The sequence below is a fragment of the Lichenostomus cassidix genome, chromosome 4A (genome assembly GCF_008360975.1).
Source record: "Lichenostomus cassidix isolate B80296 chromosome 4A, HeHo_3.0, whole genome shotgun sequence".
Taxonomy (NCBI): Eukaryota; Metazoa; Chordata; class Aves; order Passeriformes; family Meliphagidae; genus Lichenostomus; species Lichenostomus cassidix.
The window spans coordinates 277,698-304,922 of NC_139485.1; the positions used below are offsets into that span (position 1 = coordinate 277,698).

The window sequence follows — 27,225 nt, forward strand, 5'->3', positions numbered from 1 at the left end:
GGAGCAACAGGCAGAGAGCAGGTGTGCTGGACTTCTGTAAAGCACTGTGCCTGGCTCCTGGCCACAGGGATAAGCACACTCTGGTGACTGGCCTGTGGCTGGGGTGGGGGGTCAGATGGCTGGAGACCTCCAAGGTCTCTCTGGGCCATGAAGCCCTACCTTCTCACTCCCAGCTGCTAGCCCCTCTTGGCCATGGGGGCTGAGCTGAAATGTCCCCAGGGTGGTGGCAGGGGGCAGGGGCTGGTTCTTCCGACCCCAAGCCATAGGGCAGGGATGCAGCACCAGGGTGGGCACATTGGCTGCCAGAACCAGGCCCTGGTTAGACACCCATCTCCTGGAAGGGCATTTTGTCTTCTTGCCTGAATTCCCGCAGCCCTGGAAGGTCTATCCTGGCCCCAAGCCAGTGCCTGGATTAATTAGTATTGTGGCATTCCCATGCTGCAGCAGTGCTGTTTGCAGCAGCCTCTGGTTGCCTCATTGCACGCAGTGTGTGTGCAGAGTGACCTCTGTCCCAGCCAGCTCTGCCGCAGTGCCCATGGGTCACCTGCCAGCAGAACTTTTGTGGGGGGCAGACACAGGGGAGCAGAGCTAGGTCAGAGCTGTTAAAATGACACGTTCCTTCTCTGTTTCCCCAACAGAGGAATTCTGAGAGGTCAAAGCCTCAGTGGTTCGGGTACTGCTGGGATGCCCAACACAGCCAAGGCACAGGGTCTCCATGTGTGCTCACATGTCCCCACACATGTACTCCTTCCCCTTGGCATGACACAGCAGCCACATAGGACTGTGTGGGCTGCAGGCAGACCTGCTGCTGCCACAAACCCCTTAGCATAATCCAGGCCTAGCTTGGAGCAGGGATTTGCTCCAGGGCTGAGAAGGACCTTTCTCCACTATGTGCAGTGATACAGTGGCATTCAGCAGGAGAGGTGTGAGTTGTCATGGCTGCATTGGACGTGGTAAGGCACAGCTGGGGCTGCCAGAAATGCTTCAGGGTGCTGCCAGGGGCCTCAACATTGTGAGAAACAGGAGCAGCCCTGCTCCCCCACGGCATCCTGAAGGAAGCAGGCAGCTGGAGGCAAAGCAGGAGGGATGGGTGCCGTCGCTGGGTGCAGGTTGTCAGTGCTGGGTTTCCATGGGTGCTGGGTGCTTCTCTAAGTGTGAAATTATAGAAGAGTGAGCAGTAGCAGGAAGCTGTGGAGTGTTTCCGTTTGACAAGGATAGCTGGTAAGCTTTCGGGTAATATTGGCTCTCAGGCACTGCTCCACCACCCCAGGTGTTTTGACACTCCCATTTCACTACCTAGTAGAGCTGGGAGCTCCAGCTGTGCAGCAGAACCCCTCCAAAGACCTGGAGGTTGAGGATGAGCAGGTGACATGGAGAGAGAAAGGTGCACAGCATCCCTGCTCCAACTTCCTGAAGGAGCAAAGCCCAGGCACTGACAGCTGGGCTGTGCTCCAGCACTCTGGGCTCAGCTCTCCAGCAACACCAGCTTGGCTGGAGAGTTGCTGGCACCAGACTTCTGTCCCAGGGTAATCCCTGGCCCTCTGCAGCCCACAGCCTAGACCTGCTTGCTGCTCTAACCCTTAATTCCCTAACAATCCCTCCATTAAAAGCAGCATTTCTGGGGCGGTAGGAGAGCTGGGAAGCCACGTCGGCCTGTCCCATGAGCGGCGCATCCTCCCTGGCGGTGGCAGAGTTTTGAGCAGTGTCACCTGCTCTGGCTGTACTCCAAATGACAACATGCCAGCCCCTGGGGACAGAGTGAGCCTGTGCCCCTGGCAGGGACTGACTTGGGGAAGAGGCACAGCCCTGGGATCAGCAGGGAGCTTTGGAGCGGTCATCTTGTCTCCAGATTCATCTGTCTTCTTCAGTCCAGACACCTGCAGGCAATAGAGCACGGACCGGGGTTGTGGGTCCCTAGAGGGAGGGACAGACTGCTGTGAGTCCCCTCAAAGAGGGACAGACTGCAAGAGCACTGGCTAAGGCGCTTCCTGCCCCGGGGCATACTTTCTCAATGCAACAACAATGACGATGATGCCGGCAGTGATGCAAAGGCAGCCAGCAGTAGCTGTTGCTGTTATTGTAATTACAATAATAACAATAACAATAATCTGAGGAGCTCGTGGCCTCTGCTGCTCAGTGCTTTGCCATTCAGCCTCTTTGCCTGGGTCCTGGCCCTACTCCCCTTGGTCCCTGAGCCCCTGGACTGTGGAGGGGCCAGAGCTTTGGGTGATGTCAGCACCAAGGATCTCACCCCATGTCTGCTACTGGACCCAAATTCCCAAATTGCTGTTGTAGCAGCCAAACTGCTCACACTCTGCTCCCTGCAGCAGGGTCTCACCTGTATCTCTTGAGCCTTCAGCCACCCCAAAGGCTGCCTGGGAGACCATGAGGCTCTGGTCCCACTGACCATGGAGCCAGGCATGTGCCTTAAAGCACATCAGTGCCATGGGTGCAGGGCTGAGTGTGTATCCCTGTGTGAGTGCAGTGTCTGACAGTGCTGGTGACACCAGCAGCACCACCACTGCCATTGCCGCACAGACGCTCTCTGCCAAGTGGCCCAAGCCCATGTCTCACGTGCCCCCACCATTGCCCCTGCACCACTGGCTGACACGGGGACCCTGGTATTTGTCCCGAGCACTGTCCCACCCAGCCTGGGACACCTTTGGGTCTGTCTCCCTGGAATCACACCCCAGAAGTTTTCTGGACCCTCCTGTTAGGCAGCACAGGCCCCTGCCATGCTGTCTGTCAGTCCATTTTGGGCTTGTGGCAGTGCAGCTCCTGCACCCTGGGGTGACTGGCTCATCCCGCTCAAGTCTCTCCTCATTCCTGGCCATCAGTGCAGGCTGTGCTCATGAGCCTTGCTTTAGCCCTTGCAGTATTACTGTTCCTACTCCACCCCACCCACTCTGAGTACAAGTTATATACTGGAACTGAGCTCTGGCGAGTGGAAGGGGATGCTCAGAGAGGGAAGGCACCTGTCTACCTGGCCCCAGCCCCATGGGGGCCGTGGTCCTGCCTGCCCATCTTCCCATGCCACTCTTCTGCCAAATCCCCTCTTCTGTGTCTGGCCGGGGTGGTGGGGAGCTGAGGCAAGAAGGACTTTGATGTACTGCTCTGCTTGGAGCCACAGCTTCTGGGCACAGCAGGCTGGCACCGGTGGGGCCTGGGCCAGGCGGCAGCTTCAGAGGTGCCTCCGGCTCACATCCCAGCATGCTGCTGCCTTGTTTGTGCCTGGTGAGGCCGGGACAGTTCCCAGCACTTGGCTCCTGCTGGGATATGTTCCCAATAAGGCTTATGGAGAGCAGCAGGGCCAGTGGAGGCACTGCCCCAGGAGATCAGCCCACGTGTTACACAAGAGAGCAGGTGCTGCTCCAGGGATGGGGAGGGCGTTGAGGGGACAGGGAGACCCTGAGGGTGGCCCCACAGGCCGCACAACTACAAAGCCTCCGGCTCCTGAATCGCTGAAGCCATCCAAGAAATTGGTTTAATTGGGAGCCTCCATGGGAGGAAGCTGGTCCCTGCTGGAAGCCACAGCGTCCGACATGCAGCCACAGTGACCAAGGTTTCTCTCTGCTGCCAAGCACAGGGCAGGGGCTACTGCCGCAGCCGCGTGAGCACAGGCCAGGGCGCAGGGGCCAGTGTACTGCTGTGGGCTTGGTGCTGGGATGAAGACAGCCTGAAGAGCCAGGGCAAACTCTCCTGCTCTCTCCTCTCTCTATAGCTGTCCCTAGGCTGATGGAGCCCCTTCACACCAAGATGGCATGGCACTGCAGCTTGGACCGTACCGGGATAGAGACAAGGCCCTGCCTCCCATGTGCTCACACCCATCACCCTGCACAAGCCCCTGTGCAGTGCATTCACCCACAGGTGTTCCCAGCCTGGCAGTCTCCTTGCTGAAGGAGGCCAGACAGACAGAGCCCAGCCTGGACTCTGCCTCTGCCCCCGCCTTCCCTGAGCCTCAAACCTTCCACAGTCCAAAGGTTCCCTCTGGGAGAATGAGTAACAGGCTGCTGGCAAGGCTGCAGCCCCATGCCTGGAAGTGGCCACCCTCTGCCTGTCCTCCCACCGTGGAACTGTTTCCCCAGGGCACCAACCCAGCTGCAATGCCCCTGCCACCACATCACCTTTGTCACCCATAGTCAGCCCCTGCTGTTGGGGGCTGGAGAGGAGGTCAGGGCACCTGAGGGCCTCCAGCACCCACAGACCAACCTGCCTGCATCATCCTGGCTAAAGAACCCTTGGGGGTTTCTCCCAAGAGCACGGGGCTGTTCAGGAGCAGCAGCAGCTCTGCTGTGATGACACTTCTACAAGAGTTTGCTCGTTAAAAATGGGGCCATGCTGATGTTCCATGTTCCAGAGCACTAGAATGTACCCAGCAAGTCAGGAGTCCCATTTCATGCCTCTAGGACCTTTGAGACAGGAAGTTTAGCTATGTTTGGCTCAGGGGAGGCCAAGGACCATCTTTAACTTTGCCAGTGTGTCTTCTGCTGTGGGCACAAAAGAAATACTGTACTGACTGAGAGGAGAGTGCAGGAAGGTTGAGGGGGAAGTTTCTCCAGGGGTGGAGGGGAACGACTGGAAGTGTGCTGCTTTGAACAGTGCAAGTACAAACAGAGCCCACCCACCCTCCAGAAGAGCAGCAGCTTCTTGCAGCCCACCTCTTGCTTCTCATCCAAGCCCTGGGTGCCCCTGCTGCCTGCTGCAGTGAACCTTTCACCTGAAGACCCCTACTCTGAAATGCCAGGGAGGCTCCACAGCAAAAAACAAAGACCAAAAAATCACTCCAGTGTATGATCCCAGAGCTGGGACATCTCCTGGCATGAAGCTGACCCCTAGCCCCGCTGGGGTTACAGCTGCCAGCTGCAGCAGGCCAGGCCCAGGCAGGGCAGCGTGGGGCAGAGGAGGGCTCAGACACCACAAATACGCTTGACCACTGTGTGGCATAACTAGCCAAAGTGATCTCTTGCCACGGCCCTGATCTCTGGTGCAGCAGCCTGTGACCTCTCTGGCGGCAGGGGCCAGCATCTCCACTGGGAGCAGAGGGGCCATCACAGCTGACCCACAGTAGTGATGAGATCTTGATTTTGCAGGGGCAGGGAGGGAGTTGGGCCACTCTGGGGTTCTGGTCTGTCCCACTACAACAGACCACTAGCTGGCAGTGGGGCGGCCCCACACATCTTAGCTGTGTCAGCAAAAAGCTGCGCAGACGTTGTTGGAACCTGGCACCCTGCCCTGGCCAGCATGGCCATTGTTTTCTTGGGGATGTCATTCCTGCTCTGTTACCTTCCTGGTGGCTCCTGGGCAAGCTCCATTCTGGGTAATCATTGACTGGGCTGGGAAAACTGTCAGGAGAGACCTCAAATGCCAGGGAGACCCAAGTGCTGAGCTCAGGGGAAAATGCCCATGTCAGTGTCTGGAAACGGTGTAAGCCTGGCACAGGGCTGCCCCCAATGTCACCCACACCATGGTCACCAGCTGCCTGTCCCTGCCTCAGCATGGTCTGCAGGCAGCCCTGGGCTCAAGTGACAGTGGGATGTGGAGGAATAGGACAGAGAGGTCAGCCTTGCCCAGGGTGCAGGTCAACTCTTGTCCGTCTGTTCTGCCCCTGGGGGCCAGGCAGTGTGGGCAGCTGCCTCTGCAGGCAGGGCACGAGGCAGGGAGCTGGGAACTGAGACAGGCCATGGGCAGCCTATGAGCCCCAGCGAGTCATGTACAAGACAAGCCACTCATTCGCAAAGACTTCTCCAATGGAGACAACCCCTTCATGACTTGTGCCCTCTTGTTAGTCCCAGCAAAGTCTGGAGCCTGGCGCCTGGATTTCCCACACTGATTTTCCTGGGGATTATGCTGTTTCTAATGATCAATTAAAGCAAATTGGCCAGGTCCCCCAGGCCTCTAAATCCCAGTTAATCCCTGGCACCTTCTCTAACTCCAAATGCTCATTCATGAAGTGGCAGTCCCATGGGGAAGTGTTTGCTCCAAGCGTGGCTCTTCCCACATAAAACCTTCCGAGTCTAGGTTGTTTGTCTGGGTTTGAGAACTTGCTGTTTCTAATTGAGTTGTTTGTCCTGGTGCTGTTTGCTCTGAACCAATCTCCCTTTCTTGGCTGGAATGAGGAAGTTCACTTTCTCAGGAACATTTTACTGCTTAGCTGCCTCCTTATCGCCATTAATGATCCCATTAACCTCATAAGAACTGTTGTACTGGCTCTGGCATGGACAGACAAGAGGCATCTCAGGTTGTTTGTATCTTTTGCACTCTTGTCACCCTCCAGCATGACCCAGCTTTTTTCCACCTCAGCAACTTTTATCTTTGGTGCTGTCATTCGACAGCATCTTCTGCTTGTCCCTAACACAATCCCACACACTCCATCCTCTTCCCTCTTCTGTTCTTCTCTAAGCTTGTCTCCTTGGGGCTGTTTGACCTTGTTTCTACCTGGGAAGCTGAAATCCTTTTGCCACTACAGGTCCCACAGCTGTCCCAGCCCTGGGGAGTGTCTATTCAGAGGATTACACACAAAGCTACCTCACCACAAGTGCAAAGCTGTGGTTCCCTGTGTGCTGAGCCATGGCAGACTGTGGGCAGGTGGCTCCTCACTGGGCTCCCCTTTCGCCAGCTGGGTGGGGATGAAAGGGAAGCCAGCATGACTGCCTCCCAGAAGGATGACACCCCTATGTCAGGCAGGGACCTGCCGGGACAGCTGAACCCAGCCAGACCAAAGAGTCATAGAATCATAAAATCCCAGAATGGTTTGGGTTGGGAGAAACCTCTAAAGGTCATCTATTCCACCCTCCTGCCAGGGGCGGGGACACCTTCCACTAGACCAGCTTGCTCCAACCCCTGTCCATCCTGGCCTGGAACATTTCAAGGGATACAGCAGTGACAGTTTCTCTGGGCAACCTGTGCCAGGGCCTCAACATCCTCATAGTAAAAAACTCCTTTCCGATATCTAGTCTAACTCTGTCCCCCTTGTCCTATTGCAATAGGTCCTGCTGACAGGTTTTTCCACCCAGAGGACTTTACCAGGCTGGGGACACAGCTGCAGCCCACAGGCCACAAACCATGGCATTATTTTTTTTTCCCAATGGGAAAACTCATCCTGCAGCCCAGGAGAATGCAGGAAGGATATCTGAGGATGGAGAGGATGAGCCAGCTGCTCCCCTTAGGCATCCCCAGCAGTACTCAGGGTAGGGAGAGGCGCTGTGCCAAGGGCAGCTGGTGGAGGTGAGGTCCCAGTGAGAGTGCAGTGCACCCTGTGCGCCCAGCACACTGGGGTGGCTGTGGTCTCGCTGCCAGGTGACTGCCTGCTGTTTGTTTCACTTCCTGATACCAACAAACGCCTGTGGCTGGGTGTCAGGACAGGGTGTCGGGGACACAAACCAACAAAGAACACTGCGTACCCATCTGAGCCGCCCTGCCCCTGCCCCCACCCTGACACCGAACCCTGGGCACACGCAGCCCCTGCCCTCTGCAGCTGTCTGGGCTTGCTCTGGCAGGTCCCCATCCCACTGGGGCTGTAGGGGGACAGGGGTTGGCAGTGCTCCTGGTAAGGGGAAACAGCCCTGTGACCTGTCATGGGGCCAAAAGCCCTGAGGGGTCTGGTTGCTGGCACTTCTGGGTCCTGTCCCAGCCCTGAGCAGAGGGCACAGGCCTGGGCTGGCTCCCCCGTTATATAAGGGCGGCATGGCACCAGGACAACAACAGCCGCTCCGCAAGGACTGTCTGTGCCATTTTGGGATGTGCTGCCAGTACCCCACAGGTGCCAGTGCCCTTGGGCTGACTGTGCTGGCAAAGGGCACAGCTGCAGAATGCCTGTGGTGGGTAGCCCTGCCAGCAGCTCCTGGCATGCACATGTGCTGGGAATATCTCCCTTCCCTCTGCCTGGGCTTGGGCCTGCCTACCATGGGGGCCTGAAACCTCCTACCCAGCTGGGACTGCTTGAAGGCATGCTGGGGTCTCAGGCTGGTCCTACCTTGAAGAAACCCCCTTCCTAGGGGACATGGACAGAGGGGAAAACTGAGGCACGGCAGAAGGCTGGGTGAGCTGTGGGGAAGGAGGCGGGCTAGACAAGGACCCTTAGCTCTGAGCAGCCTCTGGGGGGTGCAGCCCAGGTACAGCCCCAAATGGGGGGCACCCGCTCTGCACACCCCACCCACCCTGCTGCAGGGGTTCTTAGAGGATGGGCTCTGCATCCTAGGCTTCTTGCTGGTGTGTCCTCACACTGTATGTCCCCCCCTTCCAGCTGTCCCAGATGAGGGGCGGGGGGCAGTCCCAGGACTCATGGAAGGCTTGTGCAGGTGTACTGGGAGGCTGCTGCACACAGAGCTCATGTACCCCGGCTGCCTGTGCAGGCTCCAGCAGGTCGTTGCTCTCACCATGCACCGACCCCCATGGCACCGAGCTGAGGCTTTCTCGGGGCTGACACCACAGCTTGTGCCACTCTCCAGCAGGAGCCTCCACTGTGCAGCATGGCTTCCCCTTCTGAGAGGGTTCCCAGACCTACGAGTGGCCCTGGGCAGCTGCGGTGGGCTGCCCTGGATCCATGGGGGTGCTGGGTGCCGAGGACAGCGTGGAAAATCCCAGGAACGCATCTGTCTGCAAGGCTCCCGCGGGGCTGGGCCAGGCCGGGCTGGGACATGGTGTTCGATTCAAGGAGCAGGGAGGCACACAGTGTTTGAGGTGCAGGGAGGGATATTGCATAAGGCCCTTCTGCCTGACTGGAGTGGAATCTCCCCAGGAGAACCCAGTGAAGGCGTGAGAACATGCAGGGCTGGGGGTGTCTCCCCTATATCCTGACCCTTGGGCAGACCCTCAAATCCTGCTGCCCTCCCTGTGTTGTTCCAAACCCCTCCCAGGCTGCTGCTCACCTGTGCTTGCTGCACTAAGCATCACCTACATGGGCTTCCCACCCTCTGCAACAACATGCACCCCCGAGCCCTTTTCTCTATCTTGCCCCTGAGCTGAACCAGTCGGGTTGGAGGGCTGGGGTGGCAGACACTGGGGGCGGCGGAGAGGCCAGGTGTGGGGTGCCATGGGGTGCGGGATGTTAGGGTGTGCGTTAACCCCTAGGGCACCGTGGGACAGTGGGCAGGTGGGGTCTCTGTAAGGCTGCCCTGTGCCATTGGCTGGTACTGTGTCACACCATGCTGCAGGGGCAGGAAAGGCTCTGCCTACCCGTGGGAGGAAGGCTGAGCTCTGAAACAAGTGGTTTGGGGTGAGTGGCTGCAATGAGCAGGTTTTGCCACTGCCTGTCCCCGTGCACCGAGGCACAGAGGCTGTGCAGAACCCCAAGGCTGTGGGGAGGGGACAGAGGCAGGGAGAGGTGGCAAACAGTACTCCAAACACCATCACTGCACCCCTTGAATGCAGCTGGATTGAGGGGTGCAATAAGAACAAATGGGGCACAGAGCTCATTGCCGCAGGCCAAAGCTTTCCCAGCCAAGAGGGGCCAGAAGAATGGCCGGACCATTTCCCACCAGCCCCAACACCCACCGTAGTGACCTGGCCAGTGCAAGCACAACTGGATTCAGCTGCCCTGTGGAACAGCCCTTCCTGGAGCAGCTATATCCCTGAGAGGCTGACAGCACTGGGGGTCTGCTCTGTGTATGTCCCACAGGCTGCTGCAGCACGTGTGTGTGCAAGGGATGTGTATGTATGTGGTAGAGGGGCCTGAATCCATTTACACACACACAGGGAAAGTCATCACACACGTACTCATGAGGGACATTCATGTGCCCTTGCACTAGAGCACTTGTAGGGCTGCCTGTACGAGGCTACCATGGGGTCACCATGCTGGGACAGACAGGACAGGGAAGAGACAGCCACCCAGTAATGATTTCAAGCTCCTGTAGTCTGTGTTTTGCTGTTTACCAGGCGTTTCCAGGGTGCCAACCACTGCCAGCGCCACCGTGACTCACACAGGGCTGGGGCTGAGCTGCCCTCACCAAAGCAGAGACCCGAAGCCTTGTGGAGCTGTGCTGCTACAGCACAGGGTATGGCCACCTACCTGATCCCCTGGCCCCAGGCACTGCCAGCCCAGGGATGGCTCCAGCTGGCCCAGGAGTTGTGTCCAGGTAGAAAACCCTGGGGGAGGATACTGCACCTTCGTTCAAACATCCTGCCAGCCTGAGGCTCTGCATGAACACCTCCAGGCTTTAACCTGTTATAGCCATCAGCAAACCCAGAGATGGAGGGTTTGGGGGTTTTATTTGCCCTCCCCCACATACCCCATGAGGCTGAATCAAAAGCTGGCTGTGCCCTAGAACAGGGTTGGGGCATCCCCTGCCCCTGTCCAGCATTGCTCAGTCCAGATGACCCATCCTCTCACCATTATGTCATGCTTTGAGATGGTCTAAAATGAAAAAAAACCCAAACCAAAAAATGTCAATGATGTCTGTGAGAACAAAAACACCAGAGGAAGCGCAGATCTGGGGGCACACAGAGCTCCCCATGGCCTGAGACTCCTTCCTGCTTGCACCCCCAAGTCTGCCCTGCACAGGTGTGACACAGGGGACAGAGACCTACAGGTTCACGGCACTTTTCCCTACCACACACCCAGCCCCTGGGAAGGGGCTGCCTGCTCATATCTCCAAAAACCCATCTTGGCTTGGCCAGGGCCATCTGGCGGGGACTGAACTCCCCTGCAAAGTTGGGGAGCTGCCAGGTTGCCCCAGCTGGGGAATAGCACCAGCCCAGTATCCTTACCAGTCCCATCCCAGCAAGTCCCGGCCTCTTCCCCAGTGCCATCACTCTTCCCCCTATTCCCAGGCACAGACACAGCTTGGGATGCAGGTATATACAAAAAGTAGAGTTTATTGCCATTTCTATCTAGATTTACACAACAGTGTAACCGCTTCTGACATCAAAAGCAATGTCCCGTCACGTCCCAGAGAGCAGGCCAGGGACAGAGGGGAGCCCAGGAGCATGAGCTGGCTCTTCCACCCCAGCAGGCTAGAGCACAGCCTGGCCTGTGGCTCTGCCCAGTGGTCAGTCCAGATCCTCCCAGTGCTGCCGCATAGTTCTGTCACGTGGGATGCCAGAGAGGAGTGAATCTATTCCCTCTTTGGTGCCACTCGCAGTAGTTTGCAGTAGTTGGCTGCCCACTGACAGCCACTCATCATTCCAATCTGCCTTTGAATGCCCCAGCTGTTCAGATGGGCATGGCTGGCCCAGAGCAGGCATCCCACAGCCTTGCAGGCACCACTCGTGCGCATGTTTATACATAGATACAGCTACAGAAGATGCCCAAACTAACACAAGCTTTTTTTCCTTGTAATCCCCACACTGCTGTGCGTTCAGCCGTGGACTATGCTGCAGCTGCCACCCCTGGTGCTGCTCAGTCTGGGTTGGGTTTCAGCAGGCTTCTAGGTGGCTTGCGGGACGTATCAGCTTCGCTCACTAAACATTGGTCTCCCTCCAATGTCAGGCTTTGCCAGAAAGAGACACCCCCCTGCAGAGTGCAACCACGGCCCGGGGCTTGGTGTGCGCTCCTTCCAACTGCAGGTTACCATCACGGTGCCAAAGAGTGCCCAGTTGTGCTCTTCAGCACAGCCCGGGACAGGTACCTCAGATCTCCTCTGGGCACCCGGTGGGCGGTTGGATGGGGAGGGGGGGGTCAGCTGCCCCTATCTTCCTTGCAGAAGAGCATCCTCATGAAGGAGACGGCCGCTGGCTCTGTGGGCTGGCCAGAGCTGCCCGGGGGGCACAGCTCAGTGCCAGGGTCTGGCAGTCCTTCGTATGAGATGAAGGCGGAAACGATTTTGCAGGAGATTAAGTAGAAAGAGTTCTGTGGCTCTGCCCACCCCGAGGACAGAGCCACCTTACACCGCAGAGCCCCCGGAGTGCTGGGCTGGGGCAGCCACCCCGGGGCTCTGCTCCTCAGGGCACAGCACCTCTGCTGGGAGCCGGGACTGAAACTTCTCCAGCTGCTCAGGGCTGGCCAGGGTCTTCAGGAGGCTATTCTCACGCTCCAGCTGAGAGTTTTTCTCCAACAGTTCCTTGATTTGCTCTTTCAGGACCTCTACCTCCTCCCGCACAGCATACATCAGATGATTTTTCACAAGATCCTGCAAAAGGCCATTGAAGAAACCGATTAATGGAGAGTGATGCCCTGGGGGTTGCTTCCTCCCTTTCTCAAGTGTAGGGGAAAATGCCAAATGCTGCAGAAGCTTTTCCCAAGAACTGTCCCTCCCCACCCCAACCTTGGAACCCTGGCCAGGGCTTGGTGCTCACCCAGAATAGCTCCCTCAGCCACCATCTGTCTGGTCTCTCTGCATCCAGAAGCACTCTCCAGCCCCCTCCCCTGCCCCGGGGCTTGGGCGACTGAGTTCCCGAGCACCCAGGGAATCCGGCTCGGTCAACCCCAGACCCCCAAGGTCCCCCTCCGTGTCCACCCTCGCTCCCTGCGCACTGCGGCGTGGCTGGAGCCAATGAGCTTCGCGGCGACCGCAGACAAAGAGCAGCTCTGCCCGGCAGCGGCATGGAGAGTGGGGAACCCCGTGGGCAAAGAGAACCCCCGCCCTGGGCAGAGCACCCAGCCGGGAGCGGCAAGTCCACCCCGGGGCATAGCACCCGCGGGGTGATGGGGGAAGCTGCCGGGGGGGACAGCACTGCAGCTTACCATCGCCTGCTCGATCTTGTTGTCGATGGCCACCACACTGGCTCCAGAGGCGCTGGAAGAGAGCGGAGAGGCCGGGGGTCAGCACTGAACATCTCCCTTCCACAGAGGCCCATGCGCCGCGACACCTCCCCCCCCCACCAGTGCATCGGGGCGTCTCCCTCCCCAGGGGAATTCCTGAATCCAGGCACCGGTCGTGTGTGTCCTTCACTCCCGGAGCAGCAGTGCCCCCCCACCTCATCAATCGGGATTCGCAGCGCCCCCCCGCTCCCGGGACGTCCCTTCCCCCGGATCTCTGTGGCGAATGGCGGGGGCACCGCGATGCACCGGGGCTGCCTGTACCTGTTGTCGAGCTTCACGGAGACCACATCCCCCCCGAGCAGGGAGGAGAAGAAGGAGATGGAGAAGTTGTGGAGCTGGTAGACAGCCACCTCCATGGGGGACTGGTACATGCCGGTGCTCATGGCTGCGGGCGCAGGCATACACACTTACACACTCACGGACGGAGCAAAACGCAGCGGGGACTCTGGGGCCGCCCCCGCCTATATCGGCGGCGCCCGCCCTGCCGGGAGGGGCGAACACGACCGGGACCGCCCGCCACCCCGCCCCGCAGCGCCGCGCCCGGGACTGCGCCGGTACTACCCCGCGTTGCGGCACACTGCGCCCCCGGTACTGCCACCCAGTGCGGCACACTGCGCCCCCGGTACTGCCACCCAGTGCGGCACACTGCCCCCCCGGTACTGCCACCCAGTGCGGCACACTGCCCCCCGGTACTGCCCCCCGTACTGCTCCCCGTTGCAGCACACTGCCCCCCCGCTACTGCCCCCCGTTGCAGCACACTGCCCCCCCGCTACTGCCCCCTTACCCCGCGTACTGCACCCCTCTGCAGCTCCTCCGCCCTTTCCAGTTAAACGGCAGCACGGCCCCGCGCTTCAGCTCTGTGTACCCCCTAATCTGCAGCCCCGCTCCACACCCCTTGTGTGTTGCAAGCAGAGTCCTGGCCCCCCGGCACCCCTAGTACAACCCCCTACAGCCCACATGCCTCAGCATCCCCTTCCTGTGCTCCTGGGCACCCAGGATGGGGGTTCAGTGGGGGTGGATACAGGCACCTGCTTGGGGGACTGGGAGAAGGGTTGAACCCGGTCTGCATTTGGAGGTGCAGCCTGCAGGTCCCGCACAGTGGGGCCCCGCGACTGTGAAGGGGAGGCAGCAGGGAAAGGGGAGCCATGGGCATTCAAAACAGAAGCCGGGGTGTAAAATAGAAACGGGAGTGAAAACCAAAAACGAGCTGCTAAAAAACCCGGCATGCATAACAGAAACGGGGGTGCAAAACAAACAGAAACGGGAGTGACAAACAACAGAAAAGAGAGCGGAAAAACAACCCGGGCGTAAAAAACAACCCCGGCGTAAAAAACAACCCCAGGAGAGGAAACGAAAACCTGCGTGCGGAGCAAACCCGGGGTACAGAACACGTCCCGGGGTTGCAGAAAAACAACTGCGGGGATGCAGAACAAATGCGGGCTACAGAACAACACTCCCGGGGTGCAGAATAGCCCCTGCGTACAGAACGATGTGGAGGTACAGAACGAACTCGGGGTACAGAGCAAAACAACCCCAGGGTGCAGAGCCAACCCGGGGCGCAGAACAAGAAATCTAGGGTGCAGAACCATGACCTTGTGGTGCAGAACAAATTCGGGGTACAGAACACGCCCAGGGTGCAGAACAACTGCAGGACGCAGACCAAACCTAGGTTCCAGAACAAACTCGGGAGCACTGTACAGCACCACCCCTGGGTTTACAGAACAAACCAGGAGCACAGAACAACCACACCCTCGCGGTGCAGAATAACGACACCGGGGTGCCGAAGAAACCCGAAGTACAGAACCCGCCGGGTGCCGAACACGCTCTCGGCACGGCGGCCCCGCCCGCTCTTGCATAACCCAGCAGCGGGCCGCGGCGGCACCGGGCGGGGGCCCCCCCGCGGGCACAGGCGGCACTGCAGGGCTGGGGGTGCTGGGGGGCACGGCAGGGACAGGCCTGCCTGTGTTTGTGTGGAGCGGTAGCCCTGTGTGCACAGCGTGCAAGCCCCGGCGTCACGACGGGTCCTCCCCGCGTCCGCAGAGCGACTTACACATAGAGCAAGTGGGTCTTCTCCGAGGGGTGGAAGCAGGGCCCCTAAAATGCCCCCAGCATCCTGGCGCCTGGGGTGGCCCTGCGCACCCGGGTGCTGCCCTCACTGCCCTTGGCCTCCTATTTATCTCTGTCCTCTGGATCTGGGCCTGGGGGAACTTTGCTCAGTGGCTGCCTGCTGCCCCTGACCCTGGGGACTCATCCCCTCCTGGCCATGGTGAAGCTGATGCTGGACAGGACCCTGTGGCAGAGCACACACACAGCATAGTGTCCAAGAAAGAGTTAGTGCTGGCAGGGCATGTGCACCCCAGGGATGCTGCAAAGGACACTGAACGCCTTGATCCAGGGCGTTCTGAATGTGCCTGGCATTTGGCTGCTGGGAGAGACCAAGGAGCACTGACTCGTGGGTGTGTTGCTGTGCCCCTTCCTCGAGTGAGGAGGGGGAGCAGCGTGGGATTTCCCTGTCAGAAAAGGAAAGGAGGCACAGTGCAGCACAGCTGCTGCCTGGAGCAAGACATTGCCAGGCAGCTCTCCACAACGCGCCCCCCTCCCAGGGCAGGATGAGTATGCTATACCACCTGTGAACCTCAGCCGGGCATATGCGGGTGCCCCAGGACATGCAGGTTTGATGTGGGGATGTGAGAAAGCATTTTCTCCCTGGTGGGCCCACCTGGGATCTGTGGGAGGGATGATACACATCCCCCTGCGTCAGCACTACTCCGGCCCATGCAAAGCTGCCGGGCAGGAGATGGGCAGGTTGCTGGCACTGCAGAGAGTAGGCCAGGGTCTGTCCCCCAAACCTTGGGGCTGGCCTGTGTTCCCCCCCTCACCCACACCAGGCCCTACTTACCAGTCTCTCCTTCTGAAGAGGCTAGGGGAGTACGGCGGCTGGAAGGCCATGCCGCCCCGTGACCCCGTTCCAGCCCCTCTGTTCCCAGTAGCGATGCCGGCTCTGCCCGTGGCTGTGTCCCCCCAGCTTGCAATGGCAGAGACAGCCTGGGTGTTGGCCGCATCCAGGGGCTGCAGGCACGGGGTAAACATGCTGAGGGATGACCTCAGCTGCACTCAATTGGCCCTTTCAAGGCCAATAGCCAGTGTGCAGTCCCAAGCTGCGCGGGTGCCCCACTCCATGAGGAGATGAAAGGCCTCTGTGTGCACTTGTTCCCAGAGTGGCTGGTGGTGGGTTTGGTGGCAGTCTCTGGGATACAGTTTTGTCCTCTTGCTGGGACAAGTCCAGACCACCCACACCAGGGGTCTCTTGACTCAGTTTCCCACTGCAGCTCACTGAGCATGCTGGTTTCGCTGTGGAGAGGACAGAAGAGATGGGGAGAGCATTTTCTCCCGCAGTTGTGCCACCTTCTGTCTTTTGCAGAGAGGTGTCAGGAGCAGGGAGATGGGGTGGGCAGACCCCAGCCTGCCCCCAGCTCTGGGAGCTGTGCCTGTTTTCCCATCTCCTGTGATATGGCCCCCTTGTTGTGGCTCAGCCTCCTTCCCAAAGGAAGCACTAAATCAATAGTGGCAGGGACCAAGGGCTCCGAAATGGGCAGACCAGAGCCTGGCTGGTCATCCTTGTCTCACAGCTTGAGGTTCCCAGTTCCCACCTGGTCGCTTCCTGATGAAGCACTCAGCCACCATAGACTCAGGAAAAAACCAAAGATTTCTGCAGCTGCTGGAGTGAAGCTGGAAAACACATTGGGGGGAGATTGCTTCAGCCCTGCCACCTCCAATATTTTTCCCATGGAGCTGGGACTACTGCAAAAAGAAACCAGAGTAAGTCACTGGTTTCCCTGCAGTCCCCCTACGTCTTTCCACACAACCCTGCTCACATTGCTGCTTCAGGCATGGGCTCCTCACTCTGAGGCTGGGTGGGATGCTGTTGGCCTTCAAGAGGCTGCCATGAGGGATGCTCTGGTGGGATGAAAAAGCAGAAGTTTCTTTCCTGGCACTCAATAAATGAGGTAACCCTATGCAGCCTGTGGCCAGGGTAGGTCAGGCTGGGCAGGGGGCTGCACCCCCCCCAGCCCCACACCCTCACATGTGGGATGGGGCTTCTGAACATGTCGCTGGGCGCACACAACCACAGCACACCTTGCAGCCCCTACAAGCAAGTCCTGCCTGCACATGCACACACAGCACATCCACACGTCCACACCCCTGCATACACGTGTGTGTGTTTGCAGCCCACATGAATGTGTGCCCTGCACACAGGGGCACGCCCTGCACATGCATGTGCACATTGGTGCACCCTGCTCGCACACATGTGCAAGCATATTTAGTACCTGGAGCTGATGATCTTGGGGATCTTTTCCAACCTGAATGCCTCTATGACCCTGTGACACACACTTGGTGTGCCAAACAAATGCCTCTGTCCTGCACATGTGCTGCCGGCACCCCCTGCACAGCTGTGCTCTGACTCACAGCTGGTGGATGGCCTGGCCTGCACCCCCAGTGTCAGTGGCATGGCACAGGGCAACTCGACAGTCTCCTACATCGTGGAAAGGCACCCCCAACCTATGGGTATCACCTGCAGCCCTGCTGGCACCTGCACAGTGGGAGCAGCACCTCCCAGCTCTGGTGAATCCTGCTTAGTGCCAGCTCTCCCCAGGAACCCCTCTGAGCTGCCCCAATGCCCCCACAGCAGCAGGGTCCTACATGGGGCTCCCTTTGCACCCCAGGTGGTGGTGGGGCCCTTTCCTAGCACACTACAGCCCTGGCCTTGCCAGGCTGTTGGCAGGCGCCTCCTCTCCCACCACCTGCTCCTGCTCCTCCAAGCCGTGCAGGGTGGGCAACATACCACCTTGCTCTTCCTAAAGAGCAGGGGTCATGGACTCACAGTTACCCTATGGCACCGGAGGCCACAGTGATGAGCGCTTGGAGCAGGATGGGCAAGAGGGCCAGTGGCATGAACTGCACCCCCGAGGCAGCAGCATGGCAGCTCTTTTATCTGTACACAGTGACAGGAGGTTGTCAGGCTTTGCCTGGCTCGTGCCTGTGGTTATTTTGGTAACAGTGACAGCAGCCACAATACAGGGTAATTGTGACACTAATTGTTGTGCTCTCTGGGGGAAAAAAAGCACCCTTAGCTGTTATTGAGCAGCAAGGAGAGGTGGTGACACCAGCCAATGATAATACCACACCAGCAGTGGCCCTGCAGGACACCCCAAAGCTGCAAGCAGCCCCACAGACCTTACACAGCCTGTGCCTCAGCCCCCCTACTAGGTGACATTAAGTGACAACCCCCTCCTCAGCAATGGGACTTGGAGTTCCGCAGCCCCTACAGGGCTCTGCCAGGCTGGAGCAAGGGGTGATAGGAAGCAGAATGAGGGGATTATATCTTGCTGCCTGGCACCCCATACCTGCAGAGCGCTGTGGGTCAGGGGACATGCACTCTCTCCACGGCCCCAGGGACAAGACTTGCCATTGTACTGAGCCCTGTACACCAGGCACTGCAATGCCACACACCAAAGGATGCTCCTGTCCCGGTAGTGGCCAATGGAGCTGGAGGGATGGCTGGGGCTTCAGGAGCAGCCCTGGCTCCCCAGACTTGGCTCTCCTCCTGCTCCAGGCTGTGTTCATGGCTCTGTGGCAGCATTCCTGGCTTGCTCTCTCCCAAGGACTCAGCTCAATGGGAGGAAGGCCCTTCAGAGGGTCTGAGGCGTGGGAAATGTTTATAGCCTGGCCTCAGAGACACTGGAGAACAAACTGGGAAAGGCGCAGAGCCAAGGCTGCCTAGGCTGCTCTGCAGAGGCAGATCTCCTGCTCCAAGGGTCAGAGCAGAGTGGGAGAAGAAAAGCCACTGTTTGCAAACACACAGCTAAGAAAACTCTGTCTGTCACAGCCCAAAATCCTGCAAGTGTGGTGCCAGCCAAGGGACTGGTGATGCCAGCACCAGGTCTAGCTGTGCCCTGCAGAAACAGAGGGAAGGGTGGCTGGAGACACTGGTGATGGCTGGGGCCTGTGAGAGCCTATGGCAGGAAGGGCTGGGTGTGGGACAGAGCTGAGGAGCTTCAGGTCTTGTCCAGCAGCTCTATCCTGGTTCTGGGAAAAGAGAGGTAATTCCAGGGGCTGCCCATGGGCAAACAGGTAGCTGAGTCATCTGCCATGCCAATCCCAGCATCCTAAACAGCAACTGCCTACCCTATGACACTGGTGTGAGGCTGTTGTGCTAGTCCCAAGGGTTGCAGGCCTAGCACTGCCAGAGCACACCAGTTGTCCAGCTCTTGGTTTCCACCTCCTGGAGATTCCCTAGCTGAGCTGCTCCCTGAGGCCAGGCCCTAACCCCTAGGCTCTGCCTTCCAGAAGCTGCATAGGACATGCAGAGGTCCCATGAAACCAGCAGCCCTATGACATGGGGACCCAGGTCATGCCCATCAGAGCCTTGGAGGGGTCATAAATCCTCCAACCCAGGACATGTGCTGCTCCAGAGCAGTGGGTAAACACTCCTGGGCACACCTGGAAGTGCCTGGGTAGGGATGCACTCCCCTTCCTGCAGAGCTGGTGCTGCTGGCCTTGTCTGGTCCCAGTCCCAAGCCAGGGGATACCAGAGTCACGTGTGGCCTGCACAGAGGTGGTGGCCTCTGTCACGCTGAGGAAGCACAGGGAGGGTTTCAGTGAGGGAAGGCTGGAAGGGAACCTGCCCTCGAGAAGGCTGACAGGGAAAAAGTCTTCCTTCCCTTCATGCCCAATGGAGGCAGAGTGAGCTCTGTGTCCATGGGCCTGAGACACAGGTGACCTACCCTGCGAAGCAGCAGGCATGGGCAGGGATTGTGCCTCCAACCCGTCAGACTGGAGGCAGTGTGGCGTGGTGGAGGGAGCCCTGGCAGGCTCCTGTGTCCAGCTGTGGGGCTGCCTGCTTCCTCTGATAAAGGTACTTGGCTGTACTCCCAGTTCTGTTTTTTTCTAGCACACGAATGCACACCCTCAAGCCAGCCTGCTGAGAGCTGCAATTTTTCTTTAACTTTGTCACCAGACCCTCCTCTTCCTCCTGTGCCCCCAGTAGCAGTTGCTTCCCAGCAGTAGTGTGAGGTCAGAGAGGACCCAGTTCCAGCCAAGGCCTTCTTACCATGTAGGATGTCCCCAGAGTCATAGCTTCCCCAGGCATGCTGGGGTAGGAAAGGAAGAGGAAAAAGGGCTCATCTGGTTGTTACCAGCCCTGGTGTGGCCAAACATCTCACCTTGCTGGTATTTGTCAACACCAGCCCCGTGCTGCCACCCATGCAGTTCAGGCACCTTGGTGGGTGCCCTGCCACAGCCTGTGGGGCACCCTTGCACCTCACCACTCTCCACAAAGGGTCCCATATCTGCTGAATGCTGGGGTGAGGGTGCCAGGTATGGCACAGCCCAGGGAAAACCCCGCAGCTTTCTCTGAGCATTGTGCCTGTATGCTCATCCCCTGTTGGAGGACTGCAGCTAGCCCCCACCATGCTACGTGCTCCCATGGGCCAGGGATGCCCAGCCCCAGGGAGGATGGCAGGCTGAGCCCTTGGCAGAGCTTTAGTCCACAAATCTGTCTGCAGAGCAAAGTGTTTCACACCCACGGGCCTGGGCTGGAGTCCTGTCATTGAACTCGGTGTTATTGCCTCCTGGTTACCCGTGCCCTGCTCCCGGGCTCCTGCCAGCCATGGCTCTGAACTCCAGAACTGTCCTTTCTTCTTTAGCTGACTGTGTCATCCTGGACAGCCCCAGCTGGATCAACCCCAAATCCTGGCTGCCCTTTTATGGTCCAGTTTCAGGAGAGTGGGGATAGAGCATCGGTGGTTGTGACACTGAAGGGACCCCCCTGCAGCATGAGGGCTTTGCAGTGCCCTTGAACCCCACAGCAGGTGGGCAGGGGGCTGCCAGCCTAGGTTCTGCCTCCCCCAGCCACTCCCTCAGCTTTGCAGGGATCCCCAGCCCGAGAGAAGAACCCCAAAGCAGGGCCTCTGGCATCCTCCGAAAACAATCCCAGGCCCCTTTTCAGGCAGGAGCGGGCGCTCCGGAGCCCTGCTGGGTGCTGGCAGCTGCTGCCCTGCGGCGTGCGGGAGTGCCCGCTCACTAATTGGGAGGCAGCTTGTTATGTAATGAGGACGGAGGCAGGGGAGCTGCGAGAGCTGTGCAGCACACCCCTCGCTACCCAAATCTGCTCTTCCAGCCCAGAATAAGCCCTGTTTGTGGAACCCCTCAAGCCTTTCGCTGGCCCCTTTCACAGGCGCCAGAGCCTGGTGCTCTCCTGTCTGGCCCAATGCCTGCTGCAGGAGCCCCAGCAGCCCCACAATGTCTGAGGGGTAGCTGGACCCCGCTGGGGGTGTGAAGCCCAGACAGACCTAACCTGGCGGGGACTGGGGGGCAGAGGAGCTGTGCTCAGCTGGTGCATGTGCCAGCACCTGCAGGAGGTCAGGCAAGGACATGCAGGGTGGCATGAGATGGTTATTAATACCCCGCCTGGCCTTTGCAAGGAATCCCGGGCATTTCAAATCAGGGACCTTCACTGAAACCCTGCTGTCGCTGACATTTCAGAACAATAACAACGTGAAAGACAATCAGTTGCTGGCAGGATGCGTACCTGTGGTGCTGCTGTGGCTCTCTCTGTGTCTGACCTCAGCGGCCAGCCCTCACCTTGCTCGTGCCAACCCTTGAGGACAACCTGAGACCATCCCCTGCCTCCGAACCACTCCATTTCACAGCATATCACTGCAATGGTCTCACTGGAGGACATGGAAATGTCTTGTCCTGCCCCATGGCATCTGCCACCCTCCACCAACCCGGACAGGGCTGTCATCCCCAGGGAACTGCAGGTAGGGGTGGCAAGGACTGGATCCCACCCTGACCCTGGAGTCTGGAGGGCTTAGAGCTTCTCTGTCACCAGAGTCATTCTGCAGCAAAATCTCCCATCAAATTTATACATATATATAACTCAACACACAGACAGAGCATGATCTCCTGTCCCAAAGCCAGCCATTGCAGCACCTGGATAAATATAACTCAGAGCTCATTTGTCAAGCATCAGGATGGGTTGTAGCCTCTGTCACCTCTCCAGCCCTCTTCCCCCACACGTGCTCTGGGGTAAAGTTGGAGATGATGATGTCAGAAGCCTTTTCCAGCCTAAAGAATTCTCTGCCCTCTACCAACAGGGTCTCAGTCCTTCCCAAGGGCAGGATCCACCTGGAGCCTCACTGAACTTGGCAGTCCACATAAAGCACACAGACCCATGCGTGGTCACATCCCCTGGGTATACACGCAGCTGCCAAGCTCTGACAAAATATATCCCAAGCCTTTCTAAGCCCTTTGGTCCCATGCAGGTCACGGTGCTCCCTCAAAGTACAGAATCAGCTTTAATCCTCTTTGTGCTGGGCAGTGGCTGGGGAGGTGGTGTTGGGTCCCAGCAGAGACCATCCAGGATCAGGCCGTATCTCACCAGCAGAGGAAAGTGTGATGCTGGAGGGAGGGAGCATGATGCTGGGATCAGGGCGGACTCTTGCAGTCTCCTTCAGCTCCAACCTCTTTCTCACCTTTGCAGTTCAAAGCTGGAAAAAAATCCTGGCCAGTGTTTTCCCCAAAGGGCCGTGCTGTCATCCCTGCCTGCCCTTGGGACACATACTCCTGCCTGTGCAGAGCTAAGTGCCTGCCCTGGCAGATAGTGCTGGAGAATCCCCAGGGAACCAAGGTGACAGGCTCCTGAGAAGCTGACGTTGGCATCACCAGACTGGCTCAGCTGTGCCAGCCCTCTTGGCCATAGCTTTGTGGTCAGGGGCAAATGGTTCCCTCCCAAAGGCCTGGAGGGGCTGAGCAGGGCTCTCCTGTGCTTCAGGGAATGTTGGGAATATCCTTATGGAGTCTTGCAGAAGCAGGCAGGGACAGGCACAGTGCATGGTGTGGCGCGTGCTGCTGCCAGCCCTGTCGAGCCATGCTGAAGCCAGCAAGCTGTGGCAGAACCCCTGTGAACCTGGTCTGCTGGGATATGGCTCCAAAGTCTGCTGGGTCATGGGGTGGGGGTCCCACAGTGTTGGGATGCCCATGATGGAGACCACAGCACGCTCAGCCAGCGGCCTGCCTGACATCTTCTTGATGGCGGAAGGATTTGGGTACACCAAGGTCAGCACCTCCCAGCAGTACAAGCTACTCCTGTCACGGAAACAAAATCTCCCCAGCACCTCGGTGGTGTGCAGGGCTTGCAAATGCTGCAGGCCACAGGTCAGGCCACGTGCAGCTCGGTGGAAGCAAAGCTCACAAAGCCCTGGTGCATAGTTCTGGAGGGCAGTGGGGGCTCTCCTGGCCTCCTGCCTGGCAGAGCTATCCCAGGGCCAGAAAGAGGAGGGCAGGACAGCTTGGTCCTACACCCACACCTCTCTCATGCTCACTGGTGGCCCCTCTCCCCATCAATGTGTCCTTGTTACTCCAGCCCACTCAGCCAGCTGGAATGCTTGCCCTGGCCCTGCTGCCCCATGATGCCCTTTATGCCCTGGCTCCTCTCCTCCTGCATTGCTGCTGCAAAGTGACACCCGACAGATGGGAACAAGTGGTACTGTGACAAACATACCACTGTGGTACTGCTGCCCAGGCAGCTCTTGCTTGCTGGCCTGACCTTACAGCGGGTAAGTGCTGCCCTGCTTTGCCCAAATTCATTCTTCCCCCAGCCCCTCACACAGTGCTTCCCTGCCTCCCAGTGACTCTCTTTGCTTGTCCAGACCTGGGAGAAGGTGGTCCGCAGCCCCTTTCATGGCTCAGGCCAAAGGATGGGTCATTGTCCACCCCGTTGGATGGAGCAGCAGGTCTGGCAGTGCCTAGAGATGATCTGGCTATGCAGAGGTGCCCCCTCATAGCCCAGAGCAGGATGGGCACAGGCTGGTCAGGCTGCCAGGTGCTGCCCAGGAGAGGCTGGGCAGGAGTGCTGGCATGGCTAGCCGATGTGGACAAGCAGACTGGCACGTACCTCCTCTCCCCACCCAGAGCCAGGCAGGGCCCCACTTTTATCACGTGCCAGCACACACCTGGGGTGCTCTTCCCTCTGCAGTGCTGACCTTCTCCCACACCACTGGCTCCTCTCACCCCTCTGGCCCAGTGGAAGTTGCCACGAGGTCATGGGCCTGCTCTCTCCCTGGCCCACACTCAATTGGGCTTGTGCCTGGCTCTGGGATGGGCAATCTTGGGATAACATTGGCATTACAGAGGGATGGCAAAGAACTTTCTGCCCACTTCATTGGCACCTTCAGGGAGAAGGTGTGCCCAGCCAGGGTGGTGGCAGCTGTCCTCCCTGTACCTGGTGCTCCCATGTGAGCTTGGTCCCTTGGCATTGCTGAGGTTTCCCTAGAGAGCAGTTTGTGATGCCCTGTGTGAGGACATGGTAAGGAGAAGCCCTTTCCGGACAGGATTCCATGCACTCCTGGAACAGCGGGGCTTTCTGCAGGAGCATCAGCCCTGGAGGCAATTGGTCCAGAGTATCCCTGCCTTGTGCATCCCTGACAACATCCCTGCGGTGAGCAAAGGGTTCAGAGAGCCCAGCAGGGAAACCCCCAGAGACAGCTTGGACATGCTGAAATGTGTGTTGTCTGAGATGTCTAGCACTGATCTGACCCTGACCAAGTTGTCTCCAGCGAGCCCCAGAGCCAGAATCAACTCTGGGTTTAGCAGCCTGGATGTCAGCCATGCAGGAGCATGTGTATCCACGTGACTTTCCCCTCCTCCCATGTTGTTCCCATGTTGCTCCCATGTTGCTCCCACGTAGGAGCACATCAGCCAAAACAAGGGGCACCAAATGATTTGGCTTCCCTGGTGCCAGCGGCAGGGTGCCCTTATCAGGCATGTTATCGGGGTGTTCCTCTGGCACCCACAATCCTCCATTGCGTATGCTATCTCCTCTTGGATGTGTTAGCTCATTCCCCAGAAGGAGAAAGTTCAGGCTGGAGCAAAACAACTGCAAACACGGGTGTGGGCACACCTGGCTCCAGTGCCTGCGGCCATGCACCCAGCTCCCACATGCTGTGCCACCTAGGGGTGAAGGGGGATCACCCAGGCAGCCTTCAGACGAAGATGCCTGGACACCGGGCGTCATAGAGGGACACAGCTTTGCACCACACCATAGCACAGCCTGTCACAAACACAATGCCTGCAGCCTCTTGGGGCACATCATACAACAGGGCACAGAAGACAGGCAGCAAGGTGTGCTAAGGGACAGGGAGAAATCCTTGTCCCCTGGCATCTCTGCTCACTTCCTACCTCACCAGGAGCACCACAGGTCCTGCTCCAGCAGGGGTGAGTTCAAAAGCAGCCTGCTGTGCCTGTATCAGTGGCCTCTGGCCCACAGGCACTGTCACTGACTACCCCAGCAAGCAGCCCAGGTGCTTGGCTCTCACCCCAGCCCCAGCAGCCCTTGCTGGGGACAGCCTCTCACTTCCCCCCTTGACCCACGGTGCCAACTTGCTGTAGCCTCCCAGGGAGGAGGGGAACCTCTCGCTCCTGCTCCTTCCCAGCTGGGTAGGTTCACTGCTCCCCGTACGGGCCAGGTACCGGCGCCTTGGCGGGTGTCGCGGCTCCTCCCTTCCCACCTGAGCGGCAAGCTCGGCGTTATGTAAGTGCAGGAAGAGCGTCTCCGTCAATGCCGGCTCGAGGCAGCAGCCTCTCGGCGTCAGACGCTGGCTGGGCGAGGAGGCGGGCGCACGCCGGGGTGGCTCACACGCGTGGGGCAGCCACGTGTGATCTCACCCTCCTCCCACTCCGGGCGAGGGGAGGTTCGCCCGCCTGCCTGCCCGCGCACAGCTCGGGAGCACGCCCACGGTGCATGTGCGTATAAGGTGGGAAGGGGATGGCGAGATGTCTGTGAACGCGTGGGTGCTGCTCCCCCTGCGCATTACCCCCCGCGGCAGAGCAGCAAACCCTCGAGTCGCTGCCTGCCGTGCCAGCCATGCAGACACCTGTACCTGATGCACTGATGAGCCACAGGTCCCCTCAGCCCTGTGGGGGGGTGGATGTGTCCCACCTGATGAAGACGCTGGCAGCCTCGGGCACCTGCGGCACCACTGGCCCAGCTCGGCTCTCCGAGGCCGAACTCGAGAGACTCAGACTTGTTAGCCCCAGTACAGACTGCTCCCCCACAGAGTATCACCGTCTCTCTCTGCCACCAGAACCAGCCCCACATAGCGCCACTGCAGGACCTGAGACAGCTCTGTCCACTCCGCCTCTCAAGTTCACCTGATCAGGGCTGAGGAGTCCGCGGAGTGGTAGCCCCTGGGACCTTCTGTTCAGTCTCCTCTGTTCTCACTGCTAGAGCAGGGGAGCAGGGCAGACCCCGCAGTCCTGCCTCCTCAGCCCTCCACGGAATGGATGGGAGCAGACCCCAGCACATCTGGCCGCGGGGACACAGGTAGCCTACCCAGAGCAGCCCCGAGACCAGGTTGCGCAGGGCAGAGCCACTTTCCAGGCTCGGGAAATACCACTCCGGGCCAAACCTGTCTGCACTCAATTTACTCCGGGGAGAGCCAGGAAAGCTGCCCAAAGGGCAGGACCTGGCACTGGGACTCTCGGGCTCCCTACCCAGGCTCTCACGGACGCTCAAGATGGCTTTCGAGGTAGCACAGCTGCTTCCCAAGGAACCTGCTGCGCTCTCCATGCAGGATAGAGCCGATGCCTGTCTATCGCTGGACACTATCCATGCCCCTGCGGGCACTGCCTGTGAGGACAGAGGTAGCCAGGGAGATGAGCATAGAGTCCAGCGGCCAAGACACACAGCTGGGGGCTGTTGTCACTGCCCGGCAGACACAGGGCACCACAAGACGAGCACGGCGGGCATGGCGGAGCAGAGCCACCCAGACCCGCACCCAGGGGTGGGCTGGCACCACGTATGGGCTCCATGCCAGACGCGGCCACTCGTGCCTCTCCCCACCCAGATCACACCGGCGCTGACACCTCCCAGCCCCGGGGTCACACAGGCCCCCCCCCCCCCGCCTCTTGCCAGCCCCACGCCGCTGCCAGCTCCGAGCCCGCTGTCCCGGGGCGCACGGCCCCCAGCAGCTCCCAGGCTCCTGGCGATGACACACACCTGTGGAAGAGGAGGAGGATGGAGAGTAGGGTCTGGTCGATGTTCCTGTTGCAGATGCCCTGGTTGAAGAGGTAGCAGGGGTCCCGCACGACCGGCTCCAGCGAGTCCTGGCGCATGATGGAGCTCAGCTTGTCGGTGTTGAGGTTCTGTCGGACCAGCTGCTCCCGCAACTGCCGGAAGCTGCTCACGGTGGGGCTGCCCGGGTTGTTGTTCTCGCCCCCGGCCCCCTCCTCCAGCCCGCTTCGGTTGGCTAGGTCCAGGCAGCAGCTGCAGCAGTCCAACCCTACGGGCGACCGGCACTCCTCCGCGGGCGACGAGGACATCCCGGGTGTACCCGCGCCTGGCCACGGCGGCGCCGCCGGGGCCGCTCCCGGGGCCGCGGAGGGCGAGCGGCTGCAAGACGCGCCCGATGCCGAGCGCCGCGAGCGGCCCCCGCCCGCCCCGGCCCCGTTCCGCCCGCCCCGGCTCC

At 59.2% G+C, this 27,225-nt stretch overlaps 1 protein-coding gene across 1 annotated transcript; it reads right to left on the reverse strand.

The window, feature by feature from the left end:
• Positions 1 to 10,794: 10,794 nt before the first annotated feature.
• Positions 10,795 to 27,200, reverse strand: TSC22D3 (TSC22 domain family member 3). Its single transcript, XM_085060846.1, has 3 exons — positions 26,757 to 27,200; positions 12,620 to 12,671; positions 10,795 to 12,065 (listed from the first exon to the last, which is right to left on the reverse strand). Exons 1-3 carry the CDS (start codon positions 27,077 to 27,079, stop codon positions 11,820 to 11,822), a joined length of 621 nt encoding a protein of 206 aa, XP_084916972.1. The 5' UTR covers positions 27,080 to 27,200; the 3' UTR covers positions 10,795 to 11,819.
• Between the last annotated feature and the right edge of the window lie 25 nt (positions 27,201 to 27,225).

What these genes read in the sequence shown, in the direction of transcription:
- TSC22D3 (XM_085060846.1), bottom strand. Translation starts at nt 27,079, where the DNA reads ATGTCCTCGTCGCCCGCGGAGGAGTGCCGGTCGCCCGTAGGGTTGGAC. An exon ending in ATCCTCCTCCTCTTCCACAG is followed by an intron (nt 12,672 to 26,756) that starts GTGTGTGTCATC and finishes GCTCTCTTCCAG; the next exon opens with CGCCTCTGGAGCCAGTGTGG. An exon ending in ACAAGATCGAGCAGGCGATG is followed by an intron (nt 12,066 to 12,619) that starts GTAAGCTGCAGT and finishes GGCCTTTTGCAG; the next exon opens with GATCTTGTGAAAAATCATCT.